At 40.6% G+C, this 21,416-nt stretch overlaps 1 protein-coding gene across 4 annotated transcripts in view; it reads right to left on the reverse strand.

Annotated features, from left to right (window-relative positions):
- Positions 1–21,416, reverse strand: part of NTRK2 (neurotrophic receptor tyrosine kinase 2) — a 307,491-nt gene that overhangs the window by 73,650 nt on the left and 212,425 nt on the right. For all 4 annotated transcript variants that reach the window (XR_014796235.1, XM_084897976.1, XM_084897978.1 and 1 more), the window contains one exon: positions 4,282–4,412. Coding sequence is in view for 3 of the 4 variants with exons in the window: in XM_084897976.1 (XP_084754102.1) it covers positions 4,282–4,412 (131 nt within the window). In the remaining variant the exon portion in view is untranslated. The remainder of the gene's footprint in view (positions 1–4,281; positions 4,413–21,416) is intronic.

Here is a 21,416-nt window from a genome sequence, read left to right on the forward strand (position 1 = left end):
GGCTGGTTTGGGCCCTTCAGGCATGGAATGGCAGCAACAAGCTGGATGGTACTTGTGGCTGCCTTGTGGTAATGTGCCAGAGGGTTTACCCATCAACTTTTCCAAAACCCTTGGTGAAGATAATCATCATTATTCCCTGTGTTGACAAACACAAAAAGCAAAAATGCTAATTTAGATCCCAAAGAAAGTGCCTGCTGAACTTAGATTTCTCTATTTCTCATCTTATGTAGCACCTCTCCTTCACTTTAACTTACTATACCTCGAGGGAGTCACTTGACATTTTTTTTCATTTATTGAACAGGAGACTAAGGTTATATGCATGATTTCTATGGTCTCTTTGATATTAGGCATTTGATGTTTCTAGAAATACACCTGAGTTAGTGGGGAGGGTGAGAAGAGGCCATCAATCCATCAGCACTTGTGGCTATATTTAAAAAACAAAAATCAGCATGCATACATAATATAAAAAATGTTATAGGAATTGTAGCTATTGAAATGGAGGATGGATAGAGTCAAAATAGTTAATGCAGTCAATGTAAAAAACAAACAAACAAAAAAAACCTACAGTGAAGCGTTTTCTTGGCAGTTGAGGTATTTAAAGGCAAAGTAACTCATTTTGATCATAGACTGGTTTCTCAGCTTCTCATCCTATGTGTTCTCCAATTATAATTCAGTGTAAAAGGAGAAATGATTGATAAATCCATTTCACTAAAAAAACACACAAAAGGTCATCCAAAAATATCAAGAAAAGGGCAACCCAGTAGAATCAGAAAAAGCAATGGGAGAGGCAAGCCTCCATGTGCCCTTGAGTGGCCTGCACATGCCTCAGGATCCCTTCCATCTTACACTGGTTCCTGTGGACCCCTCGAGCTCTTAAGCCAGTTGGAGTAAGTGACACCAGAATTTCCAGGAACTTGACATCTGTCAGTCTGAATGCAAAGGTTAGATTCCAGCCAGCTCCTTCTAGAGAAGAAAAAAGGACAATAGCTATTTCTTAGCATGCATAATCAATGCTGCAGGGGTTGCTAGGCAACAGGCAGAAAGGCTTCAAACATCCCTGGGTATCTCCAATGGAGGAAGAGCAGCTCTGGCAGCCACTCCTCAGAGGTGACAGGCTGTGCAGACTCTGGAAGCTGTGACCAGTTTGTTTCATTCCTTAGAAAAATCCCTTTATTCTGGTCAGGACTGAACCATGGCTCATTAGATAGTCTTTGAGGTGTCCAATGGGCCCACAGCCCTAAAAATTAGCAGGTCAGGCTGGCGAGAAGCAGCTCCAGGAAAGGTCCATGTGTTATTTCGATCCAGTTCATCTTGGAGTCTATGGGAGATCTGACTTGTTCCTTGCATGGCTGCAGCCTCTGGATTCCAGAAGTTAAAACAAACATACTCTCGGAAGCCTGTAGTCATTCCAGCAAACAGAGGCAAAGCCTCTGATTTCAACAAATATGCACATTCAAGGTCAGAGATGAGGCTTTTTAGGTGTGCGACCTTGAAGTTGGAATGAATTTTCAAGCTGTAGGCGTGTTGTCCCCTCTACTTGAGATGATAGTTTCATTTGAATTTCAAGAAGGAGACTAGCAAAGTGAATGAGTCAGGATTTGATAAAAGGGCAAATCCGTTTTTGTTTTGTTTTATGTAGCAGTATTGATGGAAGAGTAAACATTCTTCATAGGTCATTAATTTTTTTGTTTGTTTGTTATTAATATATTTTATTGATTTTTTTTACAGAGAGGAAGGGAGAGGGATAGAGAGTTAGAAACATCGATGAGAGAGAAACATCGATCAGCTGCCTCCTGCACAGCCCCTACTGGGGATGTGCCCGCAATCAAAGTTCCTGCCCTTGACTGGAATCGAACCACAGGTGATGCTCTATCCACTGAGCCAAACTGGTAAAGGCCATAGGTCATTAATTTGTAAACACTTATTTGGCAAAGCCAAGTAGTGTATGAGGTCAAGGTTCTGGGTTTGGGTCACAGGTAGAATTAGGGCTCTGATGGGGATGGGAGATATGCCAGGTAGAAACATGGCGTGGGCAGGACAACTGGCTACACTGCAGTCACTGGTTAATCTTTCGTCATTACTAGCCCAAGCCCTGATGTCCTATCTTAGCATGTGCTTTGGAGGAAATATATTATATGAGTTTAGGGTACCCTACATTTAGCTATGCAACATCTCATCCTTGAGGACTTTGCAAGAAGTACTGAGAAGCAGGCACAGAATAAGGGATGATATGAAGATGAAAAGCAATACCAAATAATTTTGTGTTTCTGTCTCTATTCTAGCTAAGATCTCTCAGCTACTCGTCCACTGTCACCTAAGATTCCCTGATCTCCCAGGATTTTTTCACCTTCAAAGCCTCTCACCTTATGAGCCCATGAAGTGAATTCAGAGTCTGAAGGCCCGACTTAGCCCCCTTGTGGCTCCCAAATAAGAGTGGGAACCATGAGCCAGAACATAAACCCACGTTCTTCAGTCCCCTTGTCTATCACACATGGCTGGGTCAGAATTAGATGTTCCCTAAGCTTCTTTCAGTTCTAACATTTGATCTGTATATGAATCTATAAAAATAGAGGCACCTTTTGGTCTTATTTATCCAAAGGGAAAAAAAGATAGCAGAAGAAAGCAAAGACTGCAGATTTAATGCTGCCAAATGTTCTAAAAAATTTGTACTTAAAAAAATAACAAACTTTTTGAGTAAATGAGAGAAAAAAGGAATCAATCACAGCAACAGAGATTAAACATCCTAAAGTCACTGCAGGATTCTTACTTTACACCTTGACCCATTTAACCTCAGTTTTCCCCTCCCTTCCCCTCCCCTCCCCTCCCCTCCCCTCCCCTCCCCTCCCCCCTCGCTTCTCCCTTCCCCTCCCCTCCCCCCCTCTCCCCTCCCCTCCCCTCCGCTTCCCTCCCCCCGACTCCCCTCACCTCTCCTCTCCTCTCCTCTCCTCACCTCTCCTTTCCTTCCTACTGTCTCAACAATCCCATTTGCCTTTCTTAGTGAGATAATATTTACTCAATAGCTATTACATTTTCTATCCTTAGAAAGGTCTGACCTTTATTTACCCCAATGTGCAGGTTTAAGGAGCCTTTCCTGAGAGTCTAGGAGTGCTGATGCCACTAGGGTTACTTACTTTTGATGATGAGAAAAGCAAACCCACAGTTTGCATTTTGATGGACTTTAACAGAAACAGTGTTTAGTCTGCAGGATGGGTAAGTTCAAGAATAATTTTCTCTCTCCTCATTTACCCATTACATTTATGCTGAATCATTTTAATGCTAAGTATAACAGTAATGGAATACACATTTGATTTTTTAAAAATTAAATTGACCTTCTATCACTAGTAAACAAATGCCATTTGTATAAATATTCTGAATTTGGCATTAACAAAGAAACAAAAAACCAAAATTCAATCATCTTATATTAAGCTAAAGAATTGCATTTTATTACATTAGCCATGTCCATATTCATTTGCCACTTAATTTAGTTTATAAATAGATGCCTCTTTTAAATGTTTTACAAATGTTATTCAATACCATGGTGGTGTTTTGTTTTGTTTTTCACTAGTATTTTGACAATGCATATGTAAAGGATTTACAGATTCTTTGTGTTATTTTTATTACTTCTTGTGTTTTCCAGAGCTCAGTGGAAATTTTATCCCCTTCAGTAATGTTTACTTACTGAAGACCAGATCTCCTTTCTGAGTTTCTGAGAAAATGGCTATGATAAAGGACTTTCGGGCTTCTTTATTTTAGTAAAACCTGTATCTGCTAGGGTGGCAGAATCCACCAGAAATGCCATCCACCCCAGGATAAAGTCTCACATGTACTACATAAAACTCTGGGGCCTGGGGAATAGTTGGGAGGGATGAGGTATAACAGAAGATGTCAGTGGAGCAGAGGCTGAGAAAGGGAGTGAACTTCATAGTCTCCCTTCCAGAACCTCCAAGTGAGAACACGTGTATCTGAGCTGGGCACAAGCGCCAAGCAATGGGGCGGGGGCGGCTGAGTCTTCAAGCCTTAGCTGGTTGATTTCTGTCTGAAATTTAGTTATAATTGACTTGAAAGAGTAGCTCAGAGCTAGTTACAGCCTTTTTAGGTGCCCCTAAAAAGAACCTAGGACATTTGGATGTGCCCCAAATATCCTTCCCACTATCCATTTAGTTAAAAGAGTTTGATCACATCCTTCATAGCAGATATCATTTGCTCCTGAATTGGCCCTAAAATAAAAAATACACATTACTGAAACCATGGATAACAAGACATTCTGGAGTGTTCTCTTACCTTCACAGCCACCAAGATCTTGTCTTGCTCAGGACAGAGGTTATAGCATTCAGCTAGGAACACTTTTCCAAAGGCCCCTTCGCCTAGCTCCCTTTTCAGAACAATGTTATGCCGCTTGATGTGCTGAACAACTGTAAAACAAAGACAGAATGGAAACTGGAATCAAAGCACACAGAGGGGAGGCAGAGGATGGGGAGTCTCAGGGCCCATATCCGGGCTCTTCTCTGCACAAAGCAAAGCAGAGGAGAAGCCCAATGTCTACCCTCACAGTTGGCTTGTTCTCTAGAGCTCATTTATTGTCCTTGATAGAAGTAAAGTAGGGATGTAGCTGTTTGCTGCAGAAGGTCATTAATGGACTATATTGGCTAGGAAAGGGGAGAAATGAGAAAGAAATGCACCTTAATGGCAGGCCTCTTTCTTACAAGCCAGATGCTTTGCATCTATTTGTCAGTCTCATGTCTAGTGGGGAAAGGGATTTGTGTCAATCATGCTCTCTCTAGGCTGGCTACTAATGATATATCCTTAACAAGATATTGTTTGGCTTTGCCCGGTTTTGAACCTACATAAATGGAATCATACTATATGTATTCTTCTATATCTTGCATCACTCATTCAACAGTGTCTTTCAGATTAAGTTTTATTGAGTTACAGTGTGTGTAGTAGTGATTATATTGCTTTTACTGCTTTATAATATTCTGTGGGAAGACTATACTGCCATTTGTTTATCCAGTCTATGTTGATGAAGATGCTACAGAGTTTCTTTTTAGATAAGACTTGATATAAAATGCAAGTGGTGATTAAGGTTTTACTTTAATAGGATTTTCCCTCAGTAACTCATGTGCTTTGAAGCAATGATGGTTTCCACAGGCCTCTGGGAACTCAGGGTGATAAAAATCAAAAGGTCTTTTATGAGCAACAATATTAATGAGTATAGGAATGTATATTAATATCTCAGGCTCTGGTAGCAACGCCTGGTTTGAAGAGGAGAGAAATGTGTTCATTAGGTAGAGTGCTCATATAAAGAGATAAATGTAATTCTTGCAGAGAATTAGCTGCCCTATTTAAATCTAATATTTAACTCCAGGGTTGTCACATGTTCACTGGGAATTAAATAGCCACTTGATTTACTTTACACTCTAACCAGATCAAGGCAAGTATTTAACTTTTCTCCCATTTAATTTACATTTTCTTTTTAAAAACATTTTCCAAGGAGGAGAAAAAGTTGGTAGGAAATGAGTTTATAGAGCTATAGCAAAAGACAAAATTTCATCATCTCCAAAAGTAAAATTGATGAGACCAGTTTCCCCATGTTGACCTTGAAACCAGTAAATGCATCTTTTCTTTCAGAAATGGCTAGTTTGTATTAATTTCCTTTGTTGACTTGGAAAATAATAGGTTATGTGAATGGTGGCCTTTTGCCAATGTATTCCCCTGAAGCAGAGTTAATCTCTTTTATAAAACCGATAGCCCAGGGGCACACGTAACAATTTTGTGTTAGTATCTGCATTCCTGACAGTGTGTCACAGTACTTTGCACACAGTTGGTGCTGTAAAATATTTGTTGAAAAATGTGCTGAATCATAATAAACAGCAGGCAAACACTGTATAATCACATTATCTCAGTCAATTGACAACCCTATTGAGTACTAAAGCAATAAAGAAGCCCAATTCTCTGAGATGTCAGCAGCAGGGAGAACAACTAACCTGAGCTAAGAATTTCTTCCCATTCTCCTCCAAAGAGCATCAGTACTTATCCCCACCTGCCTCCTTCCTGTTTCCTGAAATAACCATGGAAGTCCTTGGTACCCTTTTGGGGGATCACTTCTTAACCAACCTCTCATTCCAGCTTTGCTCATAAATGTCCCAGGCTGAGTCAATGCTCACCCTTTTACCTCCCTCATAGACCCTTCCTTGAAGCCTTGTGAGATGGCTACCTATCATCCATGAGCTCTCCTTAAATTTTCTCTACCGCCTTGACTCAACAGAAACCTTGGCTATGCCCTGAGGACATCCATGCCTTTCCCCTGCAGCCTCAAATGCAAGCCACACCCACCCCCCACTTGCTGGTACTTCAGGCCCTTGTGTGTGATTTCTGGCCATTACTCTCTCTCACTCTCCTGCTAGAAAGAAGTTTACAGAGCTATGGCTAAAGACAAAATTTTCTCAAGCATCTAGCTATCTATTATATCTTAGGAAGCGAGCAGCCTATACCACCTCTGCCTCTCACTGCTGACATCTTGGTTCCTCCTCTCACACTCTGAGCTCCTGGCTGGCACATTTCTTTTCCACCCCACCAGTGTCATCCTTCTCAGGGGGCAGGGCAGAGAATGGTTCAGTCACTTGCCTAATCTGTAGAAACACTGGGCCACCATTTTTCTGCAGTTCAGAAGTGAAGCTCTGCGGGAGTTTGTTTGGCTGAGTGCATGGCATTAAGGTGACTTTTCCTAGGAGCAAGACTTTCTTAATATAGGAAACAATGCTCTGATTCTGGACAAACTCCTTATCTCATTGTTGACTAGCATTTTGAATATCACTGCCTTAAAGAGCCCTATGAACATTTGGATTCATTTATACAAAATATCCTGAGGGAGGTGATTCTAAGGACTCTATAACAAATAAAACATCAGGTAAGTATGTCAATTCTTTATACACTTCCTTTCCCTGACGTCAGTCAATTCTCTTCTGAATCTTGGAGACCTGATTAAAATCACATCAAAGCCAACATCAATAACTAATAATAAATAAATAAATGCCCAAACTCCAGCATAAATGGATTCCTAGATTTGAAGGGAAAAAATGATTAAAAAAAAAAAAAAGCTTTATCAATAAAGTTTACTTTTTCACCTTGCCAAAAGAAAAAGGGGCATCAATAAGAGGTATATGTGATGTAGGAAATATACTACAAAACTCATGTGGTCTGCAGACTGATCTATGTACATCAATATAGTCAAAACAAAGCATGTGATTAGATTATTGTGCAAATAAATCTGTTCTGTAGACTCAGGGAGAAACTGATGACTAGCAATAAGAATCAAGATGAGTGGCCTTGAACTATCTAGCCATCTTTGTCATTAATGAAATTTTCCAGAGTGGAAATTTGGTGCCCTTGGTCATTTGCTTCATGTGGACCAGAGCTGAGTAGATTTCTGGTTCTGTATTAGCATTACATAACAGCAGCAGAAAAATGCATTTTGTCATAAAGTAGCTTCCGTAGTTTATAGGGATACTGGCAGTTTCAAGTGGTCGAAATCGAATTCCTGGTATTGATATCACCCAGAAGTAAATATTATGTATCGATAGTACCATACAAAGGATATAGTTAACGTATTAATTCATGTATATAACCATTATCACTGAACCTAAAAATAAATAATAAATAAATAATTAAGCCCCTGTCCACTCAGGGTTGAAATAAGAAATGTATTCTTCCCGTTTTTCCCAGAAATGAGGTTTCATAGAAAACCTTGGCCCAGTCGACATGTCCTGCTCAGCACATGGACCTTGAATTGAGACACTTGAGTTTTTCATATATGCCAGCTACGAAACGATCTACCTCTCAAAAGAAAGTATTTTAAAGTTTTTAACAGGATGGTAAAAAGTACTATGGATTCAGAAGATAATATTCTGTATCAGGAGGAATCTCTCTTCTTCTCTACAGATCTAACTGTAGGGCCAGTTGCCTCTGTGGTTCTCTCTCAGAGGGCTGGGTGTTGTGATGGAAGGAGAATGTGAAGATCTGTGAGGCTGACTCCCTCCTGTTTGACAGTTGACCAGTGAGACTTGGGGCAGGATAGTGACTTCCCCAGGGCCACACAGCTAGAAGGAGGCCCAACTAGGACTCAGGTGTCCTGACTTTCAGAAGAGCCACCCTTGTACTCTGTATGTAGCACAGGCCCATTTGAGACTAAAGGCAGTGCGCATTTCCTGAGATTAAAATGGAACACGTGTTTCATGTAGTGAATTATCTTTTCTAGTAGAAATGTTTCAAACATTCATGTTTATCGTCTGAAATGGGCCACACATCTCATAATGAAGAATTTCATTAAAAAACAGCAAATAAGCATAAAATATGAGTGAGAAAAGCAGGATATAAAAGTTAAATACCTTAGAAAGTGCTTAAGCTTGACCTGAATACAATTAATAAAAATTATTTTTATCTATCTTGACGTCTGTTTCACGGGTAGCATATTGAAACAGGTAAAACTATCTACTTTGTAAAAATCGACTTGCATAAAAGATGGAAACTATGTTTTTCAACTTCCTCTTCGTTTTTATTAAGATACAAGTTGGTATTATTAAAATGAAATAAATGCAATTAAGACCACAGACATAAAATGCACCAGGATAAGACACGGCCAAATATTCATAAATAATATTAATGATGAAATAAAATGTAATAATACTGAGCCATTCTTATGCACTTTTCAGAAAAAAATTCCCAGTGTGCATTATCATCAATTAATTTTCATATCCTTCTGTATGAGGTCAATAGTCACATTTATTTTACAGATGACACCACAATTAATTGACTTACTTGTGGTCATAGAGTCATCCACTTATCCTTTTCCAAGTGTTATTTCTAATGAAATGAGAGGGAGATAAGCGGGGGCCTAACACGTGCTGATTGCTATTATGAGCCAGAAAATGTGTTGAGAGATTTACAGGGGTTATCAATCTTCATTGCAATCTAGTAGGGATCCGTATCTCCATATCTTTTTTTTAATTAAAGTAAAAAGAAGAGGATCAGCTGAGCTGACTAACTCATCCAAGTTTGTACCATTGGTAACAGGCAGAGTCTGAGTTCTACCTTTCCTTGGCCTTCTTATAAAAAACAAAGTGAAAGTGTATGAGCTCAATTCTGCTGCCATTGTGAGTCTACTTTTAGCAATTTAGTTCAGCAAACATTTATTAAGCACCTATTACGGCCTAGAAAAAAAAGGATGAGTAAAATAGATCCTAATTTATTGAAATTCTTCAAAAAAAAAAAAAATCAAGAAACAACGTAATAGGGCAGGAAAAAAAAAAATACGTATACCTGTAACACCTTACACCTTTGCTTCCTTCATAAAAGATTTTACGTAACCAGGCAAGGAAAAACAAAATTTAAATAAGAACTCATCAGGGCAAGTGGAAAGGAAGAAGGCAAGGTGTTCAATAGAAATGCAAACATGCAAACTCAGGGTCCCACAGGGTTATTAAAATTAATTCATAATTTGACCTCGAGCTTCCTGGTATCAGAAGCCAAAACAAAAACATAATAATTCACAAAATTTTTACTACTCAAAGTACAGACATTCCTTGTGGTAAGATTCCTCTTAGCATTTCATTTTCCAAGGAATATTTTGAATGAATTTTACACAGGGATCAATGTCCTCACAAAGGCCCTAGAGTAGGGGTGTCGAACTCAATCAGAGAAGGGGCCAAAATCTAAAATCCAGCCTAAATCGCGGGCCGAATGGTTTACTGAACAGTTATAAACTGACAATGTCATAAACTGACAGCGGAGTGCAGTGATGACAGCGCGGTGCGGGCCACATTGCAAGTCCTGGCGGGCTGGATTTGGCCCGCGGGCCTTGTGTTTGGCACATGTGCCCTAGAGGAAATAGTGAATTTCCAAAGACTATTTCTCAAAGCATAACTCAATAAGGGATAAGCATATGACACAAAAGCCACCCCCCAGCCAAAGCACTACACAGGGAGTCCACGGCTCTTATCATCATGATGACATAAAAATCAATGTCTGTGGGCATACTCAAGAATGCTTTGGGGTTATGGTTGAAGAATAGGTATAATTTCCCCATACCCACTGCTGGGTCTAGACTTATTAAGCAATCTAAAGTATAAATAAATAATAGCATGAAAATGTAAAAATAGATAAGAAATTGAACAAGAGATAAGAATGGTGGGAAAGGAGGTATTTAAGGTAGGAGAGAAGTTCAGAGTGTATGAGAGAAATAGTGGTTTATCTTGGTTTATTCCTAAAGAGAGAGCAGATGATATTCTCTGAGAGTAGAACAAGCCTAAATCACTGAGGGCTTTGAACACCTCACTAGGTAGCAAGTTTGGGCACTAATAAGTCTGGAGTCTTGAACAATGATGTCACTGCACTTTGCCTTCATTTCCTCATCTTTAAGTGAGTTCTTTTGAGCTAAATGGCATCAGGTCAGCTCCAGCACACACATTCTATGGCTTTATTATGTATATGAGCCCTATCTAGGGCTGTAACAGACTTTTGAGCCTGGGAGAAAAGTGATAAGTGCAAATCATTAGATTATTCTGGCTGGGCAAACTGGAGCCAGAGAAGTCAGTTAGGGTGTAGCTATAGCTTGTTCACACAGATGCCTCTGCTGACTAGAAGGTGAGCTCCATCCAATTATAATTTACTCTAGAAGGTGAGCTCCATCCAGTTATAATCCAGTCTCTATACTTTATCTTTGGGATGCACACAGCTCAGAATGACTGCCCCCAGGGAAGCTGAGGTCAAGTCCTTGCCCCCAAATACAACAGAGGACTTTGCCAGGTACTAATCCTCTGTGTTTTCAGGGAAACACAGAGAACGATGAGCCATAGAACAAAACCAAACTGAAGGAATCAGAGAGGCAGAGAATGAGCCACAAATGAGGCTGAGCAGAGCAAAAGTTCGACTGCCAGGGGCAAAGGGTGAGTGTACTAGTAAGTGAAGACCTGGAAGTGGTGAGTGGAGCCTACACATGTGGGAGGTCATGCAGACAAATGAATGTAGAGGATGGAGTTGGTGATGGGACTGAGGAGGAAGAAATTTGAGAATGTGTGTATGTTAGGAAGAATAATAGGAAGTTAAGAAATTAAACAGGTACAAAAAGAAAGGGCAGAGGGAAAGAAGGAGAATGAGATGAATACTGGCAAGACAGATTCTTGGAGAAGCCCCTGAGAGTGCAGTGCAGTGGAGAATGCAGAAAAAGTCCAAAACAGAGAGATTCTGAGTGAACCACTTTTGAGGGCTCATCACAGCATTGGGTCACTGAAGGAGGAAGTGGACTTCAAGGGATTCCTAAGGGCCCCATTTGGGCTAAGCTTTGAAATGGGTCTAGTGATAGATAAGATAGACTCTTGCAGGGTGATTCTGCACTATAGGGAGGGTACCAGGTACCAACCTGTATGCCCCATGCAACATCCAATGGCAGCAAATGGTCCCTTCCTTCTAAAATATATTTGATGCCCCTATACTAAATCAGAGAACAGCTGTGGGGCATGCAGGAGCAATGCTTAATATAACCCAATCATTACAATAGATAGATGTAATTGAGTTATTTGAAATTAAATTACCCAAATTTCATATAGAAAACAGCCAAGGAGGGGGAAAGCCCTAGAAATCTTTCAAGCTGTTAGACTGACGGGAACACCACACTTCAAAATACACATACGGCACATCCCTCGCTTTGACAGCCCCTAACAGCCAAAATTATATCTGTTCTACACACTGGCATGTGGTAGAATTGGATTGATTTACCCTGACAGCCCTCCCTGCTGGAACAATACTTGTCAGTCAGTCCCAGCAATGTTTGTATTTTCAAAAATAATTATGCAGAGTGATTGTACAAAATTCTGGCAGGTGGGCCAGACAGCCTTATCTGCCTACCCATTTGACCCTATGTCCCTGAGCCCTAAAGTTCTTCTTGCTCCTGAGGATAGAAAACATTCCTTTACCACCCTCTTCCAAAGTTGTGTGCATGAACCTCAATTTAAGGGTTCTACAAGTATGCTGGTATCTGTTCTATCATTTTAGATCCCCCACTCCTGTGCCCTCCTCATGAATACTTTTTTCCTAGTAGCTACTACACTCTCCTAAGTGGCCTTTATTGACATACCTCTACATGAATCCTCCCATTGCAAAAGAAATCTTGTTTTTGATGGGGATAATTCACAAATCACACCAATGTCTTCATTTTGAAGAGTTTATCCTAACAGAATTATGTATGTAACATATACATGTTACATACGTATAACACAATTCTTGTACATATATTCTAGTGGGGGATCAGGAATTGGTAAGAAAAATAGCAATAGTTCTATCAGAATGTGATAAATGATGATGAGAGGAGCAAGCCAAGTGCTATGTGAATGGACCACTTGGAAGAGGCTCCATGAAGTCATTGAGTGAACTTCAGAGAAGCAGGTTAGAGTCTTTATGAGGAAAGCTTTGAATACAAGGGCAAGCACTTAGTTTATAAGCAATGAAAAGTCAATGGGCATTTATGAGGTCCAGAATTCCATGCCAGTTTCCCAGGCTGCTTTTCTCAGCTAAAGACGTAGCCCAAACTCCTTATAAAGGAGTAGAGCTCCTCAGTACAGCTAATAACCAATAACATATGGCTGTAAGAATGAGGGTCAGGGACAAGATTTTGGAGTACATCCCAAATGTTTCCCTGCCCTTTGGCTCAGTTAATATGCAAGACAAAATTCAATGATATTTCTTCCTTTATATGCTTATTTGAGGACTCATATTTCAAGAAGTAATGCTAAAGTTTATTTCCTTCAAAGGGTTTCACAATACTTGCAGCATCTTTCAATCAACATACCCCCACGCCAATTCAGCATTTAAGTATCTATGTGAAAAGAGATAAGTTTGGTGCTGTGGGAGATTCAAGGATGAGCAGGGGAAAAGAAGATCAACAGTGCACATCTTCAGTGTGCTGGGCATTGTGTTAAGCATTGTACATAGAGTATTTATTCAGACATCTTGAGGGACTGATGGAGAGACATCATTGTCCTCGTTTCAGGAATGTCATAACTGAGTCTTGGAGATATTAAGTAATTTGCCAAAGCCACACAGCTGGAAAGTGGGCAAGACAAGCTAGGATTGGCTTCAAAACCCATGCGGTCTCTCCCAATAGAACACAAATCTTTCCCCAAAGGATGGGCAGTCTACTAGGCAGATGAGACAAATACACAAATAACAGTTGTTAAAGGCAGAACATAAAGCCTGCCATGACTTATGTAAAAAATAAAGGGTGAGGGGTGTTTAGAATGAAAATAAGAAAACAAAACAAAGCACAAAAGGAAATCATTTGAGTATAGGGTTTGAGATAGTAGGATATGCCATTTGAATTTTCCCTTATAAGTTGAACAGGGCTGGAAATGTTGGTTGGAAAGAAGGGCCTTGTTGGACATAATGAATTATGGCATTTCCAAAATACTAGAGTGTCACTGACTTGATCATACACTGGACCTTCATGTTAAAATGGGTCTGTATTAAAGTCCAAACTCTGAAAACTATTTAGGTTAAACCAAATGAAATTTCTATTTGCACAGGCCCAAATGGGACAAATAGCTATTTAACATGGTTCAGCCTAATGTGTTGCTAGGTTTTACTTTTGCAAACAGAACCTCTAAATGTTAGAAAAGAATCTGCATTTTTTCTTTTAATTTACAAAAAAAATTTAAGAAAAGCTATACATGCAAATGGTAACAAATAAGTAATACTAAAGAGCTAAAGATGAAAAGAAAATGTGCTTTTCCATACTCCTTCCTGTCTTCAGTCCTACTCATCTTCATTCAGTGCAGTTTGACTTTTTTGTTTTTTAGACATCATCTCCATAGCTCTAATTAATGTTGTACCTCCTACTCCTGTTTTCCTAATTTAAGACACTTAATGACTTTCTGTTACATAGGAGGAGGATTTTGCTCACACTCTCTCCCACCGCCTCCCAAAATTTTGAGCTATAATATTTTCAGTTCTTCTATTGATTATCTATCACACTGCATCTCTGTTTCAGGTATCCTGATACTCTTCTGTATATGTTGAGCTTATTACACCCCTACCTTCCTTTGCCCCAGTTATTTCCTATATTCTCTGAGCTTGACCTTTACTGCAACTGTGCCAAAATTGCTGCTGTGTTCATTCAGTTCACAATATGATACAATTAAGTGTCTTTTCCTTCTAAGAATTAGAAAGCAATGAACAAAATTTGTTTAATTTTTCTGCAACTTAATACTGTATACTGCAAGGCTAAGTGGGTGTTGCTAGGCTAGATTTTTTTCTCCATGTGTCTAATGTCAAATCCAGTGCCATATTCATTATATCCTGATCCTTATCATTACAGACATGTATCAATCAAATGCAATGTATCATTCAAAAATGTAGAACAGGGGAACTCAGGGAGGTTAAAAACTGGATGAAGTCCATGGAATATTGCTATATCCTTTCCCCAGAAGTCAAATCACCTATTCTCTGTAGCTAACAGACTTATCCCTTTCATTCTCTGCCTATATACACTCTCCATCTCTGATGAGCTGCAAAACCTTGGGTGTGAACGCATGTCAAGAAGCACAGTTTTGAAGGCAGTTTATAAGCTGAGAATAGATTTATAGTGTGAGAGTCATGGTGTTTGGGTTCTTTTCCTCTCAGTCTTTTGATAAGAACTTGTGGGTGGTTTTGTTAGCTGGAGCACTTTCAAATTTTGCATCAATCTTATAAGCTCTGCTTTTGGAGAACAGTTCTAAAAAATGCACAACTAAGTTACATTGACCTAATCAGGCTGCTTTAGGAAGGAGGGAAGTCTTCCCATCCCCTGGGCTCTGGAGTCTTGTTAGAGATTATGCAGAGAGTCACACAAATCTAGCTTCTAGTATGATTCCCTGGGTTTTATAAGTGCCTTCTTAAGAGAGAGTTTCAAAGGGAACTGATGGTGGGTGATTAAAAACTGTTCTTATATGTTAATATGAATCATTTATATCTGGGATTGGCATTTTCTAAAGTATTAAAATGCCATTACATGTTCAAAGAAGGTGACGTTAAGCAAATTCATTAAAGAACAAGTCAAAGTTAAAGTATATAGTATGTTTAAGTTGAGGAAGTACTCAGTGGTAACAGTGTCCCTGTGAGTATGAAAAACAATGTCTAGCCCTGCCTTGTGGTCCTGGTGGACAAGTCCCTAAAGAAGAACCTGATTTCTCAGGGACCTACAGTCTTGAGGGGACCAGAACTGAGAATGAAGAGCCAACATTGGATTCAGGTCACTTCTCTAATCCTGGCTCCTCCACCTAAAAATAATTGAGTGAATAACAGTATTTGTAAGGAACAGTAAAAATTCTTATACTTTGCCCCTCCACATATGAATATGTACATGATTATAAGGAAACTAGAGTCTCTGTGCATGAAATTTGTGCATAGGGTGGGAGTGGGAGTGGGGAGGGTCCCTCAGCCCACCTTGTACCCTCTCGCAATCTGGGACCCTCAGGGGATGTCCAACTGCCAGTGTAGGCCCATTTCCACAGGAATCCCTGCAGGATCAGGTCTAAACTGGAAGTCGGACATCCCTCTCACAATCCGGGACTACTGACTCCTAACTGCTCACCCCACTGCCTGCCTGATTGCCCCTAACCACTCGCCTGCCTGATCACCCCTAACCACTCTGTATGCCTGCCTGGTTGCTCCTAACCACTCGCCTGCCTACCTGATTGCCTTAAACAGCTCGCCTGGCTGCCTGATCGCCCCTAACTGCTGGCCTGCCTGCCTGATTGCTCCTAACCACTCTGTCTGCCTGCCTGATTACCCCTAATTGCTCACCTGCCTTGCCTGATCACCCCTATCCACCCCTGCCTCAGCCCCTACTGCCAGAGCTTCATCCAAAAGGTCATCTGGAAGGATATCCAGAATGATATCTGGAAAGTCCTTAGGCTGTCCAATCTAATTAACATATTATGCTTTTATTATTATAGATTAACAGGAGTGAGATCCTTACAAGCTCAAATGAAGCCACCTAGCTATACAAGATCCAATGATGGCCAAGGAAGAAAAAGACCATTGATGAAGGCATATGAGAAAGAAAAAGGGAAGAGTCCTATGGACAGGGCCCAGAGTGGTGATGGGGGAGCAGGGAGTGAAATGACTATAATTTGCAGGGATTAAGAGGCAGAAAGGGAAGCCTGCATCCCATCATTGTTAATAACTAACTACATGACTTGAAGCAATTATCTGAATGTATCTTTCCAACTTTGATTTTTCCCCCCTCTAGCTGTAAAATTGGAATGAAAGTACCTGACCCCCCAACAAGAACAAAATGGCATTCTAAATAAAAAGCACACCGACAAATAAAATATATTATAGATGGTATATGGCATGACCACTGCTATTTAGTGATTTGGCACTCCTGAGTACACAGTGTCTTACAGATACATTTTTATTGGTTCAATTAAATGTTAAATATTACTGACAACTACAATAATAATGGGCCTTCTGGTCCCAGAGCTCTTTAAGGCTCATAAAGCCCTCACACGTGTTATTTTATTTGAGCATTAAAACTATGTGAGGTAGGCTGCTAAACCTTTCTGAGTTCCATGTTACAGCTGAGGAAGCAGAGGCTCAAACAGTTCAAGGGGATAATTAAGGTTGCACAGCTGGACAGTTATAAAGCCAGAACTCATGCTTTGCTTTTTTATTCCAAGTTCAATGTCCTTTACACCAGTGTGGCATGGAAGGCATTCTGGAGACTAAGAATCAATAAAGTTAAAAATTCAATCTGGAGATGAAACTTGTAGATAAGAGACTAAGATCCATGCAAGATGCTAGTGTGGAAACAGCACCAAGCATTGGCCTGCTAGAGGAATATGACCTCAAGAAAAGAGAAGTTAATGCGGATGGCAATTATAGGAAAGGCTTCACAGATTAAAAACGGTCTGGGTGGAAATGTGAAAAAATAGATTCATTTGAATAATTGGAGGTAAAAGTGGGCTCTTAAGTAAGAAGGAACAGCAAAGGCATGAAGGCAGGGTAGTGATGACAGGACTGCTCTCTTCAATCAGGGATATGATGTGACGTGGTAGGGTGGAAATTACAATAGGAAGTCTCAATGGGCTCAATAGAACCAGGTCACAGAGAGCCTGAGGGATAGATGAGGGGGTCTATATTTGATCCTATAAGCAGAAAGGAGCTATTGTAGGCTCCTGAATGAGGGTAGAGCATTATGTAATTAGTATATTGCCTGGTAGGGATATGCACAATGTATTATATGTGAACTGAGACAAAGAAAATAGCTGGGAGATTGTTGCATTAATAAGAGCAAAGTCATAAAGTCCTGGCTTGGAGTGGAGGCAGTGAAAGTAAAAGGAAAGCTATAAATGCTAATAACTAAGTTATTTAATATTTGGAACAAAAGCATTTATCCACTCAGCTACCATACTCCACATGACTCCCAGAACCATGAATGGCTTTCTCAGCCAAGTGTCCCCTTAATTGTGCAGCCAAATTGCATGGTTCAGTTGCCAAAGAGAACATTCATTAAAAAATCACATGCATTTGTCAAAAAGGTTCCGTATTTCATCCCTTAGTCTTCTATTCAAGAAGACTTCTCAGAAGATGTTGTCACATGGACCATTGAACCCATATCTGCTTCCAAAGAGATGCAGGAGGAGATGGGGAGCAGAAGCAGATGCACTAAGCTCCAGGTGTGGAGCACAGAAGGAGGACAACAAGGGGCAGGAGGACAAGGACAAGCATGGCAGTGGTCCTAATGGATAACTGGGGTTCTAATACCTTGATGGCTTGGGCCAGCTGGAGTCTTGGTGCTTCATCCTACCTTCCCAGACCTATTATCTAAGGACTTAACCCCATTGCAATAAACAGGAAGGGTTGAAATTGGTCCTTTTGCTTTGTTTGCCAGGTGGGTTCCTAAGACATGATCAGCTTTGAACATAACTACAGCCTTCCTTTTCATAAGTGAATTGTAATAAGGATGCACTTCCCCTTTAAATTTCAATAGCTCTATTATGCTTTCCATTCCCTCTTCATTGCAGTGTGTGGGCATTACACACACACACACACACACACACACACACACACACACACACACACACCCCTCACACGTTGCATCGACAGCTGCTTGCCAGTCAATGAAGTCACATTACTCTGTCATGGAGATGTGTGAAATCAGCCGCCTCACAGGAGGTGGGCAAAGGCACACACCATGCAATCAATGTAAATGGGAATTTTCTCTTTCCTGCGCCTGGCTGTTTTGTTGGCTTATTAAGCAGAGGAGTGAACAAGCTTCATTGGGTACATAACTGTATTTAGAAAAACCCTGGCCTTTTTATTGTTATTACATGTGGTGACAACTTCATAAGATTGTTCCCTCGAGATTCACCCTGGATGGACAAAGCTAGCTCCCAGTTCTCAGAAAACCCAACAGAATTGATTTCCTTTTCCCATGGAAATATCAACAGCAATTAGACATTCCCCAGGTAAATGTCCCAGAGCCCTTCCAAGGACTGTGAGGCTGCAGACAGCTCAATCACTGTCAGGGTATCTTCAGTACCTCAAAGCATCTCCTTAGAGCTAATACTTACAAGCAGGCCAAGCAGCCGCCCAGTCCAGTTGCTCCTACCAAGGTATACATGTTTGCGGGCTATTATTCTAGGAGGATGACCTTCATCTCAGGCCCCAGCCACCCAGAAATTAATCACCTAAAGCAAGTTCCTGAGAGCTTCATTGTATTTTTTCACAGGAACTTTGTACTCCATGAAAAGAATTATTGAAAGACAGGTATTTATTTTGGGTCATATGTGCTTACATAACACCTGATAGTATGCAAGAAATGATTTGGCCCTAGCCAGTTTGGCTCAGAGGATAAAGCATCGGATCTGTGGACTGAAGGGTCCCGGGTTCGATTCCAGTCAAGCAAGGGCACATGCCTGGGTTGTGGGCTTGCTCCCCTGTAGGGGGCATGCAGGAGGCAGCCAGTCAATGATTCTCTCTCATTATTGATATTTCTATCTTTTTCTCCCTCTCCCTTTCTCTCTGAAATCAATTATACATTTTTTAAAGAAATGACTTGTCTCACCTGAGATCATTAGATGACCCCTAAGGACTTCTATGCCTCCCAAATTAAACTTCTATTCAAGACCAACCAAAGCCAACAAGTAGGCTTGATTGTGTACATGAGAAATGTACAGAGGGTGGAGAGCTACAGGACATTGGGATAGGATGAGACTCCAGGAGGCTAATTAACAGGACCAGGACCAGGGAGTGTGACAGACTCATACACCAGTGAACTGGCAGCCCTAACTAATTAGCAACAATTAATTTTACGGTAGGAGCAAGAACACATGTATTATGTTCTATAAAAGCTTAATAGATGTCACCATAAATCACTCACGTCTCTCCCCTGAAATTCAACTTGCAAGCAGGCTGCCTTGAAATCATCAAGAATTAACACCATAGAGCTGCCTGCTATGTCTTGGATCTTAATATAAAAAGCAAGGTTTTTTTCACTGCCACTTGGCCCTCCACTAATCTCAGCTGCTGTAACCCAGGGTAGGCTCAAAGGGAGAGAAAAAATGAGCAGTCCTAAGCCTGCTCCTGGTAAGAACTGGGATTCACTGTCCCATTCACTGTCTCACATGTCTGTGTGCTCAGAAGGAGCTCCTTGCCTGAGATGGAAAACAGTTTTTCATATATGTCTTCTATCAATTGCAATTGCCTACACAGAACATTATGTTGGAGGATCAGGGGCTTAGTGGGAAAAAGAGCTATAATCAACTAGTAATGTCTGCTGGGCACAGGGTTTAGGAGCATTGCTGTGGTTTCTTTCTGTTTGCTTTGTTTTCATTTACCACAGTTTTGTAAATTGTAGTAACATACACCTTAAATTTATCATTTCAAAGTGTACAATTCAGGTGCATTGCGTACATTAACGATGCTGTGCAACCATCACCGCTATTTAGTTCCAGGAGTTTTTAAATCACCCCAAATGGAACTCCTGTACCTATTAAGCAGTCACTTCCCATTTCCCCCTCCCCTCAACCTCTGGCAACCACCAGTAGTTTTCTATCACTATGGATTTGCCTATTATGGGTATTTCATACGGATGAAATCATGCCATATGTGTCCTTTTGGGTCTGGCATCCTTTCAGTTAACATAATGTTTTCAAGGTTCATCATGTCGTATCATGTAAAGCATTGCTTTGTTTTGTTTTGGTTTTGATCACCCTGATTAGCCTTGTCTGCTGGCCAGTGTTCTCCTTCAGTTTCCTAAACAGCATCTCAGTTCTCTTCTGAGTTGGAATCCATTATGAATCCCAGCCAAATCCTTCTAGGGCCCTTCTTCAAATAGTTTTCTGTTATTTCATACATCCTGGTTGAATGCTCCCAGGCCCTCGCTGGGACTCAGCTCTAAGAGGGCAGATTAACTGCAACTAGGACTCTGTTGTTTGTTAAACAGCTCTTTCTGCCATGATCCACCCGTCTACCCAAACTTCCTAGCATGGAGGTAGACCTGACATATCCTTTGGAACTCTGTAGATTGCTCACTCTGGACTAATAGATTTCAAATGCCAGACTTTACCCAGGTGAGTATTCCAGGCCTGAGTATGGATGTGAGTAGTTTTATTAATCTTCCAGAAAGTCTCACATTTGGAGATGTATAATGTAAATTAGAATGCAAGAGATGTGACTTCTGCTCCCAGGAAGATGAAGTAGGCATCATTTTCTCAATTTTTTTTTTTATAAACTACCACTACGAACCCTAAGCAATATATAGAAAATAAACATAAGAAGACTTTGAAAGGTGGAGAGAAGAAGACATATCAATCAGAAACCTTGGAAATACATGGTGGTGGATTCCCTATATTGTATTTTTGTCTCATATAAACCCAAATTGGAACTGAAGAAGCCAGGAATCTGAAGATACACAGGCAGAAAAATCCCCAGAAAAAAAAGGCTGCTCTCTTTTTCTAAAATACCAGAAAAACAGTAGCTTCTATAGAAAAATCTTACACAGTAACTGCTCTACTCCTACCAAATCCATAGGGTAATTGTGTCTCCACCCCCACTCATGCTGGCAAAGGCTGTGTAGGGAGCCTAGATTTCTTTCCATCCTCATGAGGCTGTAGCAAGGCACCCAGCCATGCCCCCATGTGGTATCAGAGAAAAGGCCAAGTAGAGCTGAGGCTTTCATTCCCATCAGGCAGGGAGCCTATACTTCCATCCCAATTCTGCAAGAACCAGGCACCCCCATCCTTCCATGCAAGGGTGATGTCCGAGGTAGCTGAGTGGGGAGTCAGAACTTTCACCAACACCCAGCAATAATGAAGCCATTCTTCTTGTACCCCCATATGTTGTGATAGCATTTGAAGCCATATGGGGAAAAGGTAAGAAATCAT

Source organism: Pipistrellus hanaki (assembly GCF_964339955.1).
Source record: "Pipistrellus hanaki genome assembly, chromosome: 11".
Classification (NCBI taxonomy): Eukaryota; Metazoa; Chordata; class Mammalia; order Chiroptera; family Vespertilionidae; genus Pipistrellus; species Pipistrellus hanaki.